The 19,814-nt window shown below is 43.2% G+C and overlaps 1 protein-coding gene across 5 annotated transcripts in view; it reads right to left on the minus strand.

Annotated features, from left to right (window-relative positions):
* LOC137425546 (sodium- and chloride-dependent taurine transporter) overlaps positions 1–19,814 on the minus strand; it is a 62,947-nt gene that overhangs the window by 13,788 nt on the left and 29,345 nt on the right. For all 5 annotated transcript variants that reach the window (XM_068114087.2, XM_068114089.2, XM_078776786.1 and 2 more), the window contains 2 exons: positions 17,430–17,567; positions 4,935–5,037 (listed from right to left, as the gene is read on the minus strand). In XM_068114087.2, the coding sequence (XP_067970188.2) occupies positions 4,935–5,037; positions 17,430–17,567 (241 nt within the window). The remainder of the gene's footprint in view (positions 1–4,934; positions 5,038–17,429; positions 17,568–19,814) is intronic.

The raw sequence follows: 19,814 nt of genomic DNA on the forward strand, positions 1-19,814 counted from the left end.
ACATTCCAAACCGCGAGGGAAAACAACACGGCACGTCGACACAACAACGTGTCCTGTGATTGGCCGTACGTGGCTGCCAGTAGCTGCCCCCCAAAAAAAGCTTTCACCGTCCGGCGACTGAATTTAAGGGGAAAAATAAAACGCTCTTCGCTTAAAACAACGCCCTTCGCTCTGACTGAATTGGGACAATGTTTTTATGTTTTTAATTGAATTACTATCCGTAATGGCGCACGCTCTCACGGGAGCTCCGGAAGGTCGTATATCGCAGTTACGATGAATCGCAAATTCGTTTTTATTCGTTTTAAAACATAGTTTAACGCCAACATAGCGCCAACATAGTTTGCAAACGTGAAATAAATGAATACGCTCTCAAATGTGCCATCCGAGGCAGAGTGTGTTCGCCACGTTCGGCACACGCGATAGCTCGCTGCTCTCTGATTGGTTGAATCGTTTTTTGGACATAGCTCGGTAAGTAATTGTCCGATTAATATGAAACCTTGAAAAGGCACATCCTCGGGTCCCCAGCAATATACCTGGCAAGTTTAAAGTATATCGGACCCGTGGTTGTCGAGAAACAGCGGTCACAGACAAACAAACAAACACACAGAGATTACTGGAATTATAGATAGATGGAGGCCACTGTGCTCTTGGGAACCTTCAATGCAGCAGAATTTTTTTGTAGGCTTCCCCAGATCTATGCCTCGACACAATCCTGTCTCTGAGCTCTGCAGGCAATTCCTTCGACCTCACGGCTTGGTTTTTGCTCTGATATGCATCGTCAGCTGTGAGACCTTATATAGACAGGTGTGTGCCTTTCCAAATCATGTCCAATCAATTGAATTTACCATAGGTTGACTCCAATCAAGGTGTAGAAACATCTCAAATATGATCAAGAGAAATGGGAGGCACCTGAGCTAAATTTAAAGTGTCATAGCAAAGGGTCTGAATACTTATGTCAATGTGATATTTCAGTTTTTTTTTAATAAACTTGCAAAACTTTCTAAAATCCTGTTTTCTCTTTGTCATTATGGGGTATTGAGTGTAGATTGATGAGGGAAAAAATGAATTTAAACGATTTCAGCATAAGGCTGCAACATAACAAAATGTGAAAAAAGTGAAGGGGTCTGAATACTTTCTGAATGCACTGTAGGTGCATTTATAATACATAGTGTTTATATAGCTTGGATTGATTCTAATTCTACTGGGTCATAAAGGAATTATCCTACAGACATACAGTCGTGGCCATTAATATTGGCACCCTTGCACTTTTTTCAAATAACTTAATTTTCTCTAAAAATAAGTTGAAATTGATGAAAGTATTATGTTTGTGGGGGTAGAAATGGAATACCTTAGTCCAGGTAGATTGTATAGGGTAGTGTGCTCCGTATGCCGTGTAGAAACCTTCCTTTAACTAAGTAGGGCCAGATGTCACAGAACTGTATATTTGCCTCCATGCGAGGGGTGGAGCTATGCTAATTAGTTAGGGTATTAAGGTAGACTCCCTGTGTGTAGTTGCCTGTGTGGTTTCCCCTTTGTTCCTCATGACATTCACAACACCAGCCATGCGATCAACGCTCAAATTAAATAAAGCGATCGCCGAACAGATCCAGACATTCTACCACCAAGACGCCACCCAGCCGAGTCATCTCAAGGGGCGTGAAGAAGGCTGAGGCCCCGCCTCGAAAGGAATGATCGATAGCCATAGACTGATGCAATGGCGCTCTGATTGGAGCGCGGGTGACGTCGGATAGAATATTCTAGCGCCAGAGACAAAAAGGACACGTCCTGCCATTTTCACTCTTGCATTGGGTTTGATTGTGGGCGGACGCACTGTTCTGTCTCTGTCTCTGTCTCTGTCTCTGTCTCTGTCTCTGTCTCTGTCTCTGTCTCTGTCTCTGTCTCTGTCTCTGTCTCGGTCGTAGGAAGACGCATTTTATTCTCTCTCCTGGTCCGGGCTTTGTCGCGAACAGACGTATTTCCCTCTGACTGTTCCTGGCTGGTGGAAGCAGACACATCCTTTCCTCTCCTTGGTGCCGGCTTTGTGACGGCTGTGCTTGGTACCGTGTGCGCCTGAAAGGAACGTCGGGGCTCAGTACAGCCGAGCTGGAAGGACAAGGGAGGAGCTCGGGCCTGTTCGCTTCGCGTCTGCGGCTGGCGTGAATGCGATTTCGCGCCAATGTGCATTTTCCCGCGCAGGGACGCGGGATCTTTGACGACCCTGGACGGTCAAGGACACCAGAGCTGAGTACCAGCTAACATTAAACACACATTATTACTTTCATTTATTTCTCCCCGTGTGTAATTGTGTCTGAATGGAGGATCCTCAATATAGGAATTTTAGTTTACTGTGCATTCATTTCTGTTATCCTGGCATTAATTTTATTGAACCATTGTTTGTTGCATTTTAATTGTTGTATAGTTTATTGTCCTGTCTTGCATGTTTAATTGTTGTGGGGATCGGATAACCCCCGTGCCTCGTCCGTCCATCCAGGTAAGCCTCGTTACCCTCCACCCCCACGCGTGTAAAAGGAACCGCCATAGTTTGGGTACGCCTCGGAGTTAAAGCTCAGTCGGCCATCCTTCACTGCAGGGGATGTCACGTGACAGTATTTTATCTCCACAATTCTTTATTTCACTGTTAATATTTCAGAACCTTTATTTTTTATTCAGAACTTAATATATCCTTATAAATCATAAAATAAAAAGAAATGGCATTGAAAAAATTATTGACACCCTAAACTTAATATTTGGTAGCACAGCCTTTGGACAAAATAACTGCAGTGAAGTGCTTCCTATACATCTCTACTGGCAGTTTGGCCCACTCTTCTTGTGCAAACTGCTCCAGTTCTCCCAGAGTTGAAGGGTGCCTTCTCCCAACTGCTGTTTTCAGATCTCCCCACAGGTGTTCAATGGGATTTAGATCTGGACACATTGCTGGCCACTGCAGAAAGCGTTTTGTCTTGAACCATAACTGGCTGCTTTCTGAAGTGTGTGTTTGGGGTCATTGTCCTGCTGCAAGTCACATGACCTTCAACTGCAAGACCCAGCTTTCTGACACTGGGTTGAACATTGCGCTCGAAAATGCCTTGGTAATCTCCTGATTTCATGCACACATTCAAGGCACCCAGTGCCAGATGCAGCACAGCAACCCCAAAACATCACTGAACCTCCATGTCTGACTGCAGGGAAGGTGTGTTCTTTTCTTTGAAGGCTTCATTTTGTTTTCTGTAAACATAGAGATGATGTGCTTTACAAAAAAAGCTGTAATTTGGTCTCACCTGTCCACAGGACATTCTCCCAGAAAGACTTTGGCTTGTTCAGGTGTGTTTTGGCAAGCTCCAGTTGGGCTTTCTTATGTCTCTCCCTCAGGAGTGTGGTCCTACCACAGAACCCCCTTTCATAGAGTTGGCGACGGATGGTGCGAATTGAAACTGTCGTACCTTGTGTCTGAAGGTCAGCTTGAATCTGTTTGGCAGTTTATTGAGGTGCTTTCTCCATCATTCGAACAATCCTTCGCTGCAATGTTTGATCAAGTTTTCTCTTGCGGCCACGTCCAGGGAGGTTGGCTACAGTGCCATTGGCCTTAAACTTCCTGATAACATTGCATACGGTGGACACAGGAACATCAAGGTCTCTGGAGATTGACTTGTAGCCTTGAGATTATCCATGCGTGGCTACAATCTTATGTCAGACCTCCTCAGACAATTCTCTGGTTTTCTCTCTTCTCCATGCGCATTGCGGTATACACAGCGATACAAAACAGCAGAATGACTGTTTCTCTATTCAAACTGGTTGAATGAGTGATTTTTATATTGCAGGCACCTGCAACTCACCACAGGTGAGTTCAATTCTAAAATAAAGGAGAATCACTTGTTTGGAACCTAATTATTTGACAACTTCTAAAAGGTGCCAATGATATTGTCCGGGCCATTTTAGCATATATGTGTGAAAGAAGCTAAGATTTAGTAATTTTTTCAACTTTTGTTTTGTTCCACTGCAATCCAAATAAATATGTGGATACCAAAATATTTTATTAATTTCGACAATTTTCTGGAAGAAATGATGCATTATTTGAAAAAAGTGCAAGGGTGCGGATATTTTTGGCCACGACTGTATACCTTGAAGCCTGAGGGCTACACAAACTGTGTGCCTCAGAACACCTGTGACGCCAATGCGCTGCAACCTTTCAACATTTGATGCTTTTAATAGTCTCTGTGGTCTTTTTCACTGCACACTGAAGAGAAATGTTATGGACAACTCATGGCGATTGCGAATATAACACATTATGTTTGGAGCAGTTTTACCTCATGTCCTTCGGAGTGTATTATTTAATTATATATCGGATTTTTAACAAAACAAAAAAAATTCTGAATTATTTTTTCGATTTAACTCGAGATTGACAATTATTTAAGCTATGAGTTTCGATCGTAAGAATATTGAATCAGATTTTGAATATCAGCTTTTAATAAGCCCATACTATAACCTTGCCAGGAGTCAATCACAGTGCACCTAGCCTCACACAGCCAATCAGCACAACAGCGAACGGACGAAGGGCCAGCCATCCTTGTCCATACATACATACATACAGTTTGGCCCTATTACTCGGCGGTGAAGAATCACTTAAGAAATTGTCATACCCGTATCCTCGCCAAAATCGAATCAATTTGTCCTCGACTCTCGCACAACCTGTACACCAAGTTTCGTCCAAATCTGTCCATAACTTTTTGAGACGTCATGCTCACAGACAAACAGACATACAGGTGAAAACAACTTACGCCCACCTTTGATGGAGGGAATGACTGCATATTTGATGCCTAAATACTTACACCCCTCTTCCACTTATACCTCTTTAATGCCCCCTCCCCATCCACCACAAAATATTTGCTTAAAAGATGTGTAGACAAACCCAAACCGTATGTATATGCACAACATACCATAGAGCCATGCCAAGGCGACACACTCGAAGAAAGCCACCCAGAGTAGAACCACCCCACTCGTGGCATAGTAGTCAAACATTTGAAAAACATATATTCCACCCTGCAAATAAAAAAAGAAAATCACAGTCAATCATCTCTGCAGAGGAAATACAATTTTAAAACTTTTTACAAGAGTTTGAACCACAAATATAGAAGTTTTTTTTTTTTTGAACCACAAGAGTGAAGACAAATTTTGAAACATAAAAGTAGCTTGAACCACAAATTTTAGCTCGGTCAATACAAGTGGAGGCCTAATACAGACAGATCAGTGCCTCCTTAAAAAAAACAAAAAAAACAAAACATGGACCCTCCGATTTAGATTCCATAGCATTACACCCTCCATAGCCTCTCCCCTTACTCCCCCCCCCCCCCCTCCCCACCAGAATCCAGTAACCTCTTCATGGTTAAACTCCACAAATTCAGTCTCACTGCACACCGATTTTTAATCTTCTTGTCTCCCATTTGTGGAACTGTATTCGAAAGTGGTTCTATCACATTCCTTCCTCAAGGGTATCCATCTTGTGGAGCACAATCTCATGACATCCCCCATCCATACCTGCAATCTTTACCCCTATTAATCTTATCTTAACCAACTCTGCAGGTTACTAGGTTTGCTCCAGTCTTTCCTTTCCCTTTCTTCGTCATTCATTCCATTGCCTGTGTCCATAAGAGGGCACCATTACCCACTGGAGGTTCAATGGCCCTTTACCGAGTCACCTCACTTTTCTATTCAGATTCATTCTTGTGGAAAATTGATTTTCGATATACATGTACAACACATGCTGCACTTACTATGCCACCAATAACACCACATGGCATATGCTGCTGCCATGTGTCAAATGATGCAGGAAACATTCCTTTCACGTGTGCAATTATCCGTCGTTCTGTTCACCTTCACACATTTGAGAATGATAAAATGAGAAGACCTTCATATTTTACTGCACTGATACGTATTGAGCAGCTGAAATCAGGAACAAACACGTTTACTAGCATAGCAACACATCCTGTGTCGCTCTTGCTGGCAAAGACTGAACAGCTATATTCTGTTTCAGAGCTACGTCTGCAATATTATTGTGTTGCATACACCACCTCTATCTCTGCTTTGTGCCCTCACTTTACCTGAACTGGTACAATTTGTGCACAATAATGGGATCCACCAATCTCCTCTGCCTAACAAGGCTGGAGTGGCCCAAGGCAGTATTCTGAGCCCATCCTATTCCGAATCTTCATGAATGATATCTCTGACTTAGGAAAATCCTCTTTTTTTTGCTGACGACTCAACCCTCTGCCGAACATACCTCATCCTTCAGACAAGCAGGCAGCAGCTTCTTCCCTCTCTGCAGATCTTATTAGAATCAGGAGCTGGTCCTACACTTGGAATGTCTTTCATCCCTGACAAATCCCATACACTCACCCTGTCTTTCTGAAAGGAATGTCTGGCAAATCCACACCTCTACTTCCTAACAAAAAAAAAAAAAAAAAAAAAAAAAAAAAAACATTTGAGGAGGTTAAGATGTTGTGTCACTTAAACATTTGGGCCTCACCATCAACAATCATCTTTCTCAGGCCGAACACATTTTCAAGATGGACAACAAAGCCAGCTGCCAACTGAGAATCCTCCATCGTGAAAGGTTTTTTTTCCCTTGGCCAATCAACTTTTGACAACATAAAATGCCTTCATTAGCAGCTTTATGGCATACTGCTTTCACTTTTGGTCTAGCACCCCTTCCTAACACATTGACCAAATTGATGCTGTAGAAAGCAAGGTCCTCAAAATCATTGGGATCTTCCGCGACGAGGCCCGAGCCCAGGCCTGTTACTTTCACATCGCAGAGAGGATGGCCTCTGTATTCTACCACCTCCTTTTTGATCTTGCATCCTCTGCCCTCTTGGCTCGTTGCATCCCAGGTTTCTGCAGGGCACACACGGTCAGCCAGTAACCCTCTTGTTAAACTCCCAAAATCCAGGCTCACTGCTCACCTCCACCAATTTCTTCCTCTTTTCTCTCCTCTGTGGAGGCAACTTCCACAGTCCTCAGTCACATTCTTCCCTCAATAGCTTCAAGCCAACTGTCCACCACCCATCCATATTCACTCATGATCCCTTCTATGTCAAATTACCCCATTCCCAAGCACTCCCCTTTTCCAGTTTATTGCGATTTACCCCCCTCTCATTCATAATTTTTCATTTATTAAGTGTAAGTTGGTGTTTTTTCTTTTTCTGTTCTATCGCTTTCGCTTTCGCCTTCCCCTTGCTCTTTCTCATGTTTCAGCTTGTTTGCAGTTTGTTCACACCTATTCCATTCGGCTCTAGCTCTTCCACGATCTTCGACCACGTATGTATAAAAAAGGATGACGTGATTTAAAGAGGTAAGAATAAATGATCATTCGATGGAGACAGGAGTATCAGCAATGATTAAGCACGTTAAAACCCCAATTACTCTAGTAGCTCATGGTGGTTGAGTATGCACTTTATTGTACAGACCTAAACTCTTCAGGAATCCACTAATTGAAGGTCCAGGAACAATATTTGGTTGGTAACACATTTGCCACTGACGGCGAAATAGCTGAAATGGCCATACCCCTTTTTGGGCCACGCCCCCTTTGTTGCCGTGACTGTATCTACAGAACCGTTGGACCTAGGAGGTTGCCCGACCACTCAAAATTTGCGCAATGGCCACATTATGGGGGGTCAGTAATACATTTTCATATCCAAAAGTCAATGGTTTTTAAGATAATTGCCAAAAACCGATTTCAACATGTTACGAACTACAATTGTATGATACCACCAAGGCCACAACATTATATGACACTTATACCTTTTGCATCATCCTATTTTGGAATTTACTTATTTGGATTTCTACACTTTTCGCCTTTACTACAGCCACAAAACGTGACACATTTAATGTTCCTGTCTCTGCAAGTGCACGTTTTGGTACTCATACATGCTCTTGGGCATTTGCATGGAGGAGGCAGGTCATTGGGCCTGCACGATACTGGCAGTATCACTGGTGTTATGCCAACGTCCGTTGCTTCATACCCATACTGGAGTGGATCTGGTTTGGTGACGGCAGGAGTTGGGGCTTGCAACCACATCTTACACTGAAGAAATGCTCGCTTTATGTGTTCTCGTAGCGTTGATGAACAGCACACAAGCTGGTTGAAGTCCAGTTCTTTCTTGGAGTTGTGGTACTGCTCCCATCGATATTCATCGAAAGTGGAACAGTCGGTCTTCTTTAATCCAGACACAAGGAACTTTTCAGCATTGCTTGTTATCTGTGGTGACAGTTCTTCTACACCAAACTCTTCCAGTAGGGAGAGATCGATGGATGCTTTCAGGCCAGACAGCTTTGGACCCACCTTGCTGGTACTGTCGCAACCGCTGAGAGCATGAATGGCTGGGAGACACGACACCAAACCGTTGTCCAGTTGATCAACCAACATATGGACTGGTACAGTTTTCTTTGTTTTCCGGTTACCAAGCTTCACGTACAGCTTTTGTAGTTGCCAGGTTGTGTTGAAGTGGAAGATGAGGTTGACAAAGACATCTGTGTCAGGCGAGTCGACCAAGACTAATTGAACCCCGTGTTTCACAACACCATCATTAATATGAAACATGATTCTGTCGTCGGCTTCTTCTTGGTTGCTTGAGAGCTCTGCGATCTGTGTTTCAGTGCCAGCTAACAGTTTCCTGCATTCACCCCCATATACTCCTCCAAAGAATATTTCCTTGTCCGACTCGACATTCTGCAGCATCCACTTGAAGACATACTCCTGCAACCGAACTTTGTTCAACATTGAGCTCCAGAACATATCAAGATCGACAGGGAGTTTCTGATTGTCAGACCCAATGGTGATTGTGATTTGTTCTGAGGAACTTCGCTGTGCCCGTTCCATTTGCTTGATTGATGATTTTTGATAAACATCAAAAATAATGTCTATTCTTGTGGACACGGAGCCTGTAGCAAGAATCCTGTTGGAAAGACTCTCAGCCAATTCCCCGAATGTGTGAAGGCCCATCTTTTTCATCGGTAGTTTACGCACAAGTGCCATGAAGTCCACTATTGTCATCTGAGCGTCACTCTTTACATTCCTCGTCTCCTGTGGAAGGCGACTGACAAGTTCCCTGGCTAAGGAGGCTTTATCGGGCTTCTTCAATTTGATGCCATCTTTACATTCAGTGGTGAGGAACTGGGATGTGCTGGTCAATTCATACTTCAGGAGTTCTAGCATGCTGTACCCTCTTTCTCTAGCATAGTCAATGTACCTAACCGTTTCCGCTGCATCCTTTTTCGCCATCGATTTCTTCGCTGTGAACGGAGTAGAAGTACGTTTCACGAAAACAGTCTTGCGGTTGGTAGGGATTGTATCATGTAGGTGCTTCTCCTTATCCTGAAATCTGGTCTCAACAAACTCTTCATAACTCTTCTCACCAATTTCCAGGCATTCAAGTAATCCGTCGACAACCTCCTGGGGAATGTCAGCTCCAGTAGAGATGTTCTGAAGTCTGATTCCAGCGTCGAACGGATTGTTGATGGATTTTATGTAATCCAGAAGGGCCTTTGCACGAACATGGCCAATCTTCGTAGAACTTGGATTGAACTCATGGTGTAGGCTCAGCTCACTGTCATCTTTGTTTGTTAACGTTTTCCTGTTACCTGTTAACGTTTTCCCTGATGCAGTGTTGCATATAACGCATACAGTCCCATCGTAAACTGCTTCGTCTGCTGGGCTTGATAACACTGAAGTTTCCTGTACAAAATATTTTTGATTAATTAATGATATGGAACAAATATTGTTTCAGATTGATTTAATGTGCATATAATAAATGCAACTATTATTTAAAAACTTACCATGTTTTAGTCACAGCAAGCAGGGATCGAAAGTAGAATTACTTGCCATCAGAGAACACTTTAACACTTCACCTAAACACCTTCACCTAAGAACAGAGGAGAAAGAGTTAAATTGCCTGTAATCTAGGCCTCTTCGGCCTCTACTTGCTTCTCGGTGCGACGCCATGTTGTTTTATGGGATACCGCTGCCTGCATGCAGGCTCAACGACAAAACACCCATGACCGGAATTTCTAGCCATGTCTAGACTCTAGTCTAGACTCTAGACTAAATTCTAGTCTAGACTCTAGTCTAGACTCTAGTCTTGACTCTAGTCTAGACTCTTCAGGAATCAAGTAATTTAACAATAGGAACAGGAACAGGAACAATTACGAATAATATTGTAGTTCGTAACATGTTGAAATCGGTTTTTGGCAATTATCTTAAAAACCATTGACTTTTGGATATGAAAATGTATTACTGACCCCCCATAATGTGGCCATTGCGCAAATTTTGAGTGGTCGGGCAACCTCCTAGGTCCAACGGTTCTGTAGATACAGTCACGGCAAAAAAGGGGGCGTGGCCCAAAAAGGGGTGTGGCCATTTCAGCTATTTCGCCGTCAGTGGCAAATGTGTTACCAACCAAATATTGTTCCTGGACCTTCAATTAGTGGATTCCTGAAGAGTTTAGGTCTGTACAATAAAGTGCATACTCAACCACCATGAGCTACTCTAGTAAATAGAATACAGGCCTGGAGGACCGACAGACATCTCTATATGAGTCTTCCTTTGAATGTTCCATCTTGCAGCCCATGAAAGCTACACCTCCAATAATCCAAGATTGTCTTTAACAGGTCCTTATGATACCAGAAACGTGATGACAATAATGACTCGTTTATTTGAGCTCTGCATTCAATATATTTTGGGTTAAATGGCTTGGTGATCATGAAGGCTAGTGTGGTTCAGTGTTAGCAGACAAGCAGAACAATGAATGAAATCAAGAGACGGTTAATCTGAGTGTGTTGGCTACCGTAGGAGACAGCTAGAAGCTGATGTTTCAAGCAAAAACCCTTCATCGGAACAAAAGAGTTGATGGCTGAGGAGCCAGCTTCTCCATGCTTCCACCAACGTTATGTTGATTTCATCCATCGTGTTATATGGAGTAGCTGACAATCCTCTCATTCTGCATTTTCACAACTATGGGCCTTGATGGGATTTATACCTGCTTACCAACCAGAACTGATTATGATGGAAACCTGAACATTTTTCCCCTTTTTTTGAATACATAGTCGAAGCTCATGGAAGAGCTAGTACACTGAACGGCACAGGACGCACGAAGAACAGTAGAGACGCACACAAAATGAACAGTAGAGAGAAGGTAGTAGGTTGTAGACAGCAACCACCCAGGGTAGTACTACCGTCCTGACTTAGGAGCATTAAAGTGGTGCCCGGGACCATCTTACACACTCTGTGGTCAGGATTGCTGGTCTTACTTTCTGTCTCGCTCAAACTAGAGGCTACCGGACTAGTTTCAACCTCCCTTTCTCACAAAAAAACATCATACACTTATCACGCACTTTTCTTCTCTTTTATTTAAGGCCTGGACATCATGAAGGCTATATAGTCTGTGCCTGGATCCTTCAACATAAAAAAGAAGGGGGAAAACACAAACAGCAGAGTAGAAGACCAAGATAGAGGGAGACTTGGACAAGTTCCTTCTTGGACAACACAGTTCCTTCTTGATATCAACGTTCGCCAGAAACTTCTGCCAATTTCCTGGGATTTTGGCAGTTCCAGATACACGTTGTCGGGTGCCTGTTCCTCGTTTTTCCCTTGTGCCTCCTTTGATTGTCAGTGCACGATACTGGTCCCAGACAATGTCTACTCTTGTCGATCTTTTCAAGTTGTGGCGAACTCTTGGGCAGAATACCTTGTCGAAATATGAATCAAAGGTGTTTCCTTGGACAGTTGTACCAGGAAGTGAGTGTATCAGTACTCCACCGTCAATAACAATGAAGTCGTAAACATCTGGTGCAACTAGCTCCTCGTCAACAGAAATTGCGCTACTCGTACTGGCTTCCACAATGTATACCAACAAATCTGACTTCGTACAAGAGTTGAGGGACCCTTCGGATGACAACGCAGGTGGGTATGGGGAAGATTCGTGACGAAACAAAATGAGTTTATACGAGTATATAAACTTGAAAAAATGTTTTGTGTCCGAACATATACGAGTAAAAAAACAACAAAAAAAACCACGAACGTTTTTTTTATTTTTTAATACGAGTGCTTGACACTCAAACCAAAATTGTTCTATAGGCCTGTACCTTCAAATTGGTACTGAAAACGAAACTTTTGCATCAATTTGAAATGACTGAGTGTCCGGGCACCCCACTACCATGCGATATATCGTTTTTGGCCCCATCTCTGCATGGTGAAGAATCACTTAAAAATTCTCGTACCGGATCCAGATTCTGATCTTCACCAAAATCTAAAGTATATCCTTGTGTCCTCTTCACACACCCAACCTGTCCACCATGTTTCATCTTAATCTGTCCATAACCGTTTGATATATCATGCTATATAATTGGTTTTAGGCCTATTACTCAATGCTGAAGAATCACTAAAATTTTTGATCCAGGTTCAAATCCTCACCAAAATGGATTCAATTCTTCCTGGTCAGACCTAACCTGTCCAACAAGTTTCGCTCAAATCCATCCACAAGTTTGAGATATCGTGATATTCATCGGTTTTCCCCAATCTCTCAATGGTGAAGAAACATAAAAAACAATTCCAGTATCCAGATCTTCACCAAAATCTAATCATTCTGTCCTTGTCACATACCCAACCTCTCCACCAAATTTCCTCCAAACCCATCGACAACTTGAGATATCCTGTTCACAGACAGGAGTGAACAAATAACCTCCATCCACCTTTGGTGGCAGAGGTAATAAAGCTGCATTGGACACCAAGTACTGACACTTAGTTGAATGCTTAAAGGACAGGGCCCTGTTTCAATTTTGTAAGGCGATTTTAAAATGCACCTAACCTCTTAAATGTGTCTGCTTTGTAGGTATGGATTATTATTCATAACACTCGTCAGAAATTATGTTCTGGGCTGGCTACAAGAAAAGCATTTTGATTTGTTACCATGTCTAATATGCACCCGAACTTCTTGATAAATTTTTCGTGAAAAAAAAGTGTATTACATTGGGAAACTTGCAGTAGGTACTCTGTCTATCCGGCCATTGTCCATATATCAGTCAATGGAGTATTGCTCTCTCCTATGGGCTGAGGCCCAAGAATCACACATGTCTCTCCTGTATTCTGTGAAATCCCAACTTCCTACTTTATTGCTATGTCTCACAATGAGACGGAAGCACAAGGTCCGCTGCTGTCAATCACACACAAGTCAGTGGCCTTCTCCACCCAACACCCTCTCTGGTTTAGCTCTCAGCTGTCCAATCCCCAACTCCAGAATGCATATATTCTTCCAGTAGTAACCTCCTGCTGGTGAAACTTCAAAAATCCAGGATGACTGCACACTTCACCTCTTTTGTTCCTCGCTTCTCCTGCATGTGGAACTGCCGTTTCGAGGCTGTGCCATCTCCAAACTTCCCTCTATGATTTTAGGTAGTGTACCACCACTATCTCTGACCATAAGTTGTATGCAACCCCCATCCTCACGATAATCTTTTTTTTAAACCACTATTAGTAATCATTTCTCACTGAAGCACTTTACTTGCAGGTTGCTGTGTTTCCTTCTCACCTCATCTTTTTTTGTTCGTTTATTCCCGTGCTTGCTGTGTCTTGCCCTATTGCCAAGTCAGAGATACCCGATGCCATATTGCTCTTCCATAAGCCTCGATATTGTAGAAAGAACTAGAACGACTGACATCACGACATCGACCGATATGCCTCCGCCCACATTACACTACACATAAATGTTGCAAAACATTTTACCCCCTCATATGTGGCGACTTCAACTGTCATCATGCCAGCTGGCTGGGTGTGGGTGGGTTCCTCTCTCACCAGCCATGGCACCTCAGCAAAGGACTTCTGTGACTCATTGGGACTGACACAATCTGTCAATTTCCCGACCCGGATCTCAGTCAATGGAGTATCTTCTCTTCTAGACTTGGTTATGACAAACTTCCCTGCAAATGGCTGCTGCTCTTCTTCTGCTCCAATCGGTTCTTCTGATCATGTGCTTGTCAAAGTGGACATCTCTCTGGCCATTATCAGAGAGCCTCCTCAGCGTCGACGAGTCTGGCATTTCACTCAGGCTGACTGGCACGGTCTTCAAGCAGCCATCAATCATCTGGACTCGTCTCCCATCTCTACTGCCTGCGACATACTGTAAATCCTTCCTGGGAATTCTTCCAAAGCAAACTGCTCTCTCATGCACATATTTATCCCATCTCGTCTTCAGTTGTCTTACCCTCCCTCCCGTCCATGGTACACTGAATCTTGTGGTAAGGCAGTTGCCCTGAAACAACTTGCGTTTGCATCTTGGAAGGCTAATCCAACTGAAGGCAATCTCAGTTCCTTCCACCAAACTCGGAACAAGTGTGTGTATACACCCTCAGGAGTGCCAGGAAGCACGATCTCTCCACACTCAAAAATGAACTCTCAAACCTGTCTCCTTCCTCTAAATCCTGGTGGCATCTGGTCAAATCCGTTTCTGGTGTTTGTTCCCCCTCCATCCCCACCCTTACCTCAAATGGCAGGCTCAATTGGCAAACACCCTTACCTCAAATAACTTACCTTACCTTACCTCAAAACACAGTTGACACTGCACGTGACAAAGCCGAATGCCTCAACTCTGTGTTTGCCTCAAAATCTTGTGTCCCAAACCCATCTCTCTCTGTTCCCACCTTACCCAGTCAAACCCAACTGCTTCTGGACTCTGTGTCCTTCTCTCCTGACAAGGTGGAGGAGTTTTTGTCAAACCTCAACTCTGATTCTGCAACTGGAATCAACTGGAATGACGGCATCAGCCCTCTGGTCCTAAAATCCTGCTCTGCCGCTCCATCTCACCCTCTCTCTGTTCTTTTCACCCTCTCTTTTGCTCAAGGTCATCTGCCAGCATCTTGGAAATCAGCAAACATTACCGCTTTACAGAAAAAAAAAGTGCAAAAACAGATCCTTGCAACTACAGACCAATCAGCCTGTTCCCAATTATCAGCGAAGTCATGGAATCCATCATTGCTTCGGATATCAAATCCTTCCTCTTCTCCAATGGCTTGATCTCCGATCATCAATTTAGATTCAGACCAGGTCATTCTACTCTGGACATGCTACTTCGGCTGTCTCAACAATGGATGGAGGTCCTTAATGCCAAACAGGAAATCAGAGCCGTCTCCCTTGACATATTACGTGCCTTCAATACGGTCTGGCACCCAGCTCTGCTCACCAAACTCTCCTCCTATGGTATCCATGGAAATCGCCACGCATGGCTTGCGGAATTCCTCTCTGGTCATAGTCAACGTGTGGCCCTGAATGGATTTCTCTCATCTCCCCTTCCTGTTCAGGCTGGAGTTCCCCAAGCCAGTGTTCTGGGCCCTGTGCTTTTTCTGGTCTTCATCAATGATCTCTAAGACTCTCTGGAAAATCATCTCTATCTCTTTGCTGATGACTCCACTCTCTGCCGCTCCATTCCTCATCCCTCAGATTGGCAGTCTGCAGCCTCCTCACTCTCTGAAGACCTGGACAAAATCAGACTGGTCAAACAAGTGGAACATGTCTTTCAATCCTGATAAATCTCACACTCTTACTATGTCTCTCCGAAAAATCCGACTGGACAACCCTCCCATCTACTTTCTCAACAATCCTCTCCAAGAAGTTCGGTCGCTCAAGTTTTTGGGTCTCACAATCTACCATGATATTTCCTGGGAAAACCACATTTCCAAGCTGGACTCCAAAGCCAGTCGCCGACTGGGCATCCTCCGTCGTGCGAGGTCCTTCCTTGGCACACCTGAGCTCCTCACTACAAACAAGGCTTTCATCCACAGCTCAATGGGATACTGTTCTCCCCTCTGGGCCGGTGCTCCTGCCTCACACCTCGCTCGGCTTCACGCTGTTGAAACCAAAGCTTTCAGAATCATTGGAATCTCCTGCGATGAAGCCAACGCCGAGGGCTTTTCACTCACTCACCGCAGGCAGGTTGGTGGTCTGTCTTCTTCCGACTCCTCTCCGGCCTTGCTCCCCCAGCTCTCTGTGCTCTGTCCCCCAAATATTCCTACAGGTCGCATAAGATCTGCCAGCAACCCTCTTATGGTTAAACTGCCAAAATCTAAGCTCTCTGCTCACCTTCACTCTTTCATTCCTCTTTTCTCCCGCCTCTGGAACAAACTCCCCCACTCCCTTCAATTCCACTCCTCCCTCCAGGTCTTTAAAACAGCTGTTCAACACCATCTCTTATCTTCCCCCATCCAAAACCTTGATCTTTTCTACCCCCGTTAAATCACCCCAGATCCACTTTTTTGAAATACTGACTTCTTTCCTGGAAGTCCTTGCAGTGTCCATATGTTTTATACCTCTCCCACCCCCGCCCCCTCCCATGCCATGCCATGCCTCCTCCGCCCAAGCCCTCTCCCTCCCACAGATCTCTTGATGTCCCTGCTCTCAAATGTTGTGTTTGTGTCCTTCCCCCTCTCTCCCCATCGTCTGCCGCTGAGTTTTTGTGCGATTAATGTTGGCTCTTTCACGAGCCTCGATCTTGTATACAAAAAAAAAGACAAAAAAGAAAAGTTTGATTTAAATCCATTCAGCTGTTCTCAAGTATCACATTTTTACTTTTACCTTACATGACCTCTGACCTCGCCAAAATCACAAAATCACCCCACTCACCTTTGATGAATGAAAACGAACGAATGGTCGTTTTGAGGTCATTTTTCCCCACTAAAGTGGGGGTTAGCCTTGCGGGCCCCATGACCTCATGGTTCCTTTTGAGGCAGTTTTTATGGCCGGATGGCCTTCCTGACGCCAACCCTTCGTCACCTCTTATGATGAGCAGGGATACGGTGTACCTATTCTAAACCAGAGTACACACCGGGATCATTCATCCCAGCAAGCTGGTACTCAATTTGCCGACCTCGGAAGGATGACAGGCTGAGTCAACTGGTGTTAATGACCTGGATGCACTGCAGTGCCTCCACCAGGATGACCTGGTGTGTTAATTCAGCGATCGACCGGGATTCAAACTCAGGATCCGAGGACCCCAAGCCGGCACCCTAACCGCTAAGCCAACACCAGGCTTACTCCTCACCTTTGATGCCAAAATATATTCCAAAACCACAGTTAAATTTAATTTACATTCAATTTAATTTAACCACATTTTCATTTATAATATATCACGGAAACCCCCCCCCAAAAGACCAAATGTAAAATGTTCAGAAAATATTCCGATTGAATTCGAGTGATCCATAAATTGGCAGCAAGTGGGGATTTAAGATATAATTTTTTACGTCTTCATAAAAAGTTATTTTTAAAAGTTTTTATTTTTAAAAGAAAGATATTTTAAAAAGTCAATTTGATGGCAAATGTGGTTATGAAAGGATGAACATAGAGGTATTTTTTGTGGTGCTTAAAATGTGTGGCTCATTGTGGGCATTGCATTAACCTGTGTGACCATGGTCAGGCCCAAGCAAAAGTTGATGCAGCAGACCAATGCGAGGAACAGTTGCCGTCTGTACCCCTTTCTCATTAGCTCCGGGTGGAGATCAATCCATGAAGTCACCTGACCTTCCACATGCATGAACTGTGAAAACACAGAATCATGACTGTGAATTTAATAGTGGATATTTATCAACCAACAACAGAAAAACAGTAATGGCTTTTGATAAGAAGCAAGATATGAAATTGCTTGGTGCATCTCCAGATAATCTAAATGCAGGTTGTACAAGAGATAACCATACAAAGGTACATCTATTCTCTTGGAACTTTGAAGAACTTTGATCAAACGCATTACATTCCATTCCCCATCACAACTTAATACTAATATACAAATGGAGGCCATCTCTTTATGTATGCACGGAGGATTGGTGAGTGCGGGCGGAATCTGGAACAGTGAGGGAGGGGTTGGGGATTTCAACTTGTGTGAAATAAATACCTGATTCGTGCTATAATTGTTGGTTCCAGTATTTACAATGGAGGCTTTATAACACACTTTTGCTGCAAATTTCGCCAATCAAGTGCTAGTCCCATTCAAGTTCATGTTTCGGTAAGAACTCAAACTATTTATTGCAACAGTAGCACCTCTGGAATGAATACAAATTGCATCTTGTATATTTAAAAGATACTGAAGCTGCCTGTGTGACCGAAGCCTTTCGGTCAGAACCCATTGGCTGGACAGCTGGCATGACTCCACCCACAATTGTAACCAGGACAAATCACGTATTCACCATTTTGGTTCTGTAGGCCACAGTACGTATGGGCCACAGACCTCTGGTGTCAGCTTATAAATAAGTGCAACTGGAATATACCCCAGCTATAACAACCACACTGAATGATATTTGCACATTATGTACACAACCCCAGTTTATTTTATTTTTTGGGAGCGGTCTGTAGTCTATACACCACCCAAAGAAAGGGACAGCTGGTCGACTATAGTATTTTTGTAGTTGCATGTTCATTATATAATTAGCTATCAGTTTGCCATGTTGGTGAACAGGTACCCCTCAATTTATAGACAGCTAGCAAATGTCACTCAAATTTGCAGGCTGACTGGTTGTCATTGACATTTAAAATGGGGATGATCTGGTAGTGTGGTATTAAAATCAGGGTTTTTTGGGTATTTCAAAACCCATCTTACTTGCATGCATAATAAATAGATGACCTGAGACAAAACAGGCTTTTCTGATCCTAACTCTAGCTCTCAAACAAAGAAGACATCATGCGGAGCACGATACTTGCAAAATCCACCCCCCCCCTCCCCGCCCCCAAAGTTTTCCATTGATACAGCAAATTGTCCATTTCATGAAGATTAAAATTTGCGATATTGATCAAAGTTCAGGGCAACGGGATGAAAAGTGACGATTTTTCAGATGAAAAATGATGATTTTAGAAGTTTGAACTTGAGTTGACCTTTTGACCTCAAAATAGTTGGTTTCCCAATTCAGTGAGGTAACACACAAATGCTGTTCTATTTTCAAATCAATCGGATGAAAATTGATGATTTTGGAAGTTTGACCTAGAGTTGACCTTTGACCTTAAAAAGCTGGTTTTCCTATTTTGTGACAATGTGCAAATGCTGTTCAATTTCCAAGTCAATGAGATGAAAATTGGTTTTTCAAATGAAAATTGATTTTGGAAGTTTGACCTTCAGTTGACCTTTGACGTTTTGACCTCAAACATAGTTGGTTTCCTAATTGAGTTAGGCAATATACAAATGCTATTCAATTTTCAAGTCAATCGAATGAAAATTGATGGTTTTTCAGAAGAAAAGTGATTTTGGAAGTTTGATCTTGAGTTGACCTTTGACCTTTTGACCTCAAAAATAGTTCATTTCCCAATTTAGTGACAATATTATTATTTAGTGACAATTTAGATAACAATATTTAGTGATAACCTCAAAGCGCTATACAAAATAAATGAATTATTATTATTAATATACAAATGCTATTCAATCGGCTTTAAAATGGCGATTTTAGAAATTTGTCCTCCAGATGACCTTTGACCTCAAAATCAATAGGCTTCTCAATTGGGACGACCTATACAACTTGGTGAAGTTTCGTGACGATCGGTTTAGAATTGTGACCTGTAGGCCGGTGACAAACAGACAGGCAGAACCACAAATGTAACCGACCAATATACTTGAAAAATCTTTGATTTTGCAAGTAACAAACGGGGGTGGGGAGGGGGGGGGGGGGAATGTACTTACCTGCTGTATCCAAAGCAGACATTGTATATTAATTAATAGGCTCTAAACATGAAGTAACGAAGGAAAGAGGAAGAACATATGTGGTTTGGGTGGATATGGTTTGGATAAGGTGAATAATCTGGAGAA

This window comes from Myxine glutinosa, chromosome 4, assembly GCF_964187855.1.
Source record: "Myxine glutinosa chromosome 4, kmMyxGlut1.1, whole genome shotgun sequence".
NCBI classification, from domain to species: domain Eukaryota; kingdom Metazoa; phylum Chordata; class Myxini; order Myxiniformes; family Myxinidae; genus Myxine; species Myxine glutinosa.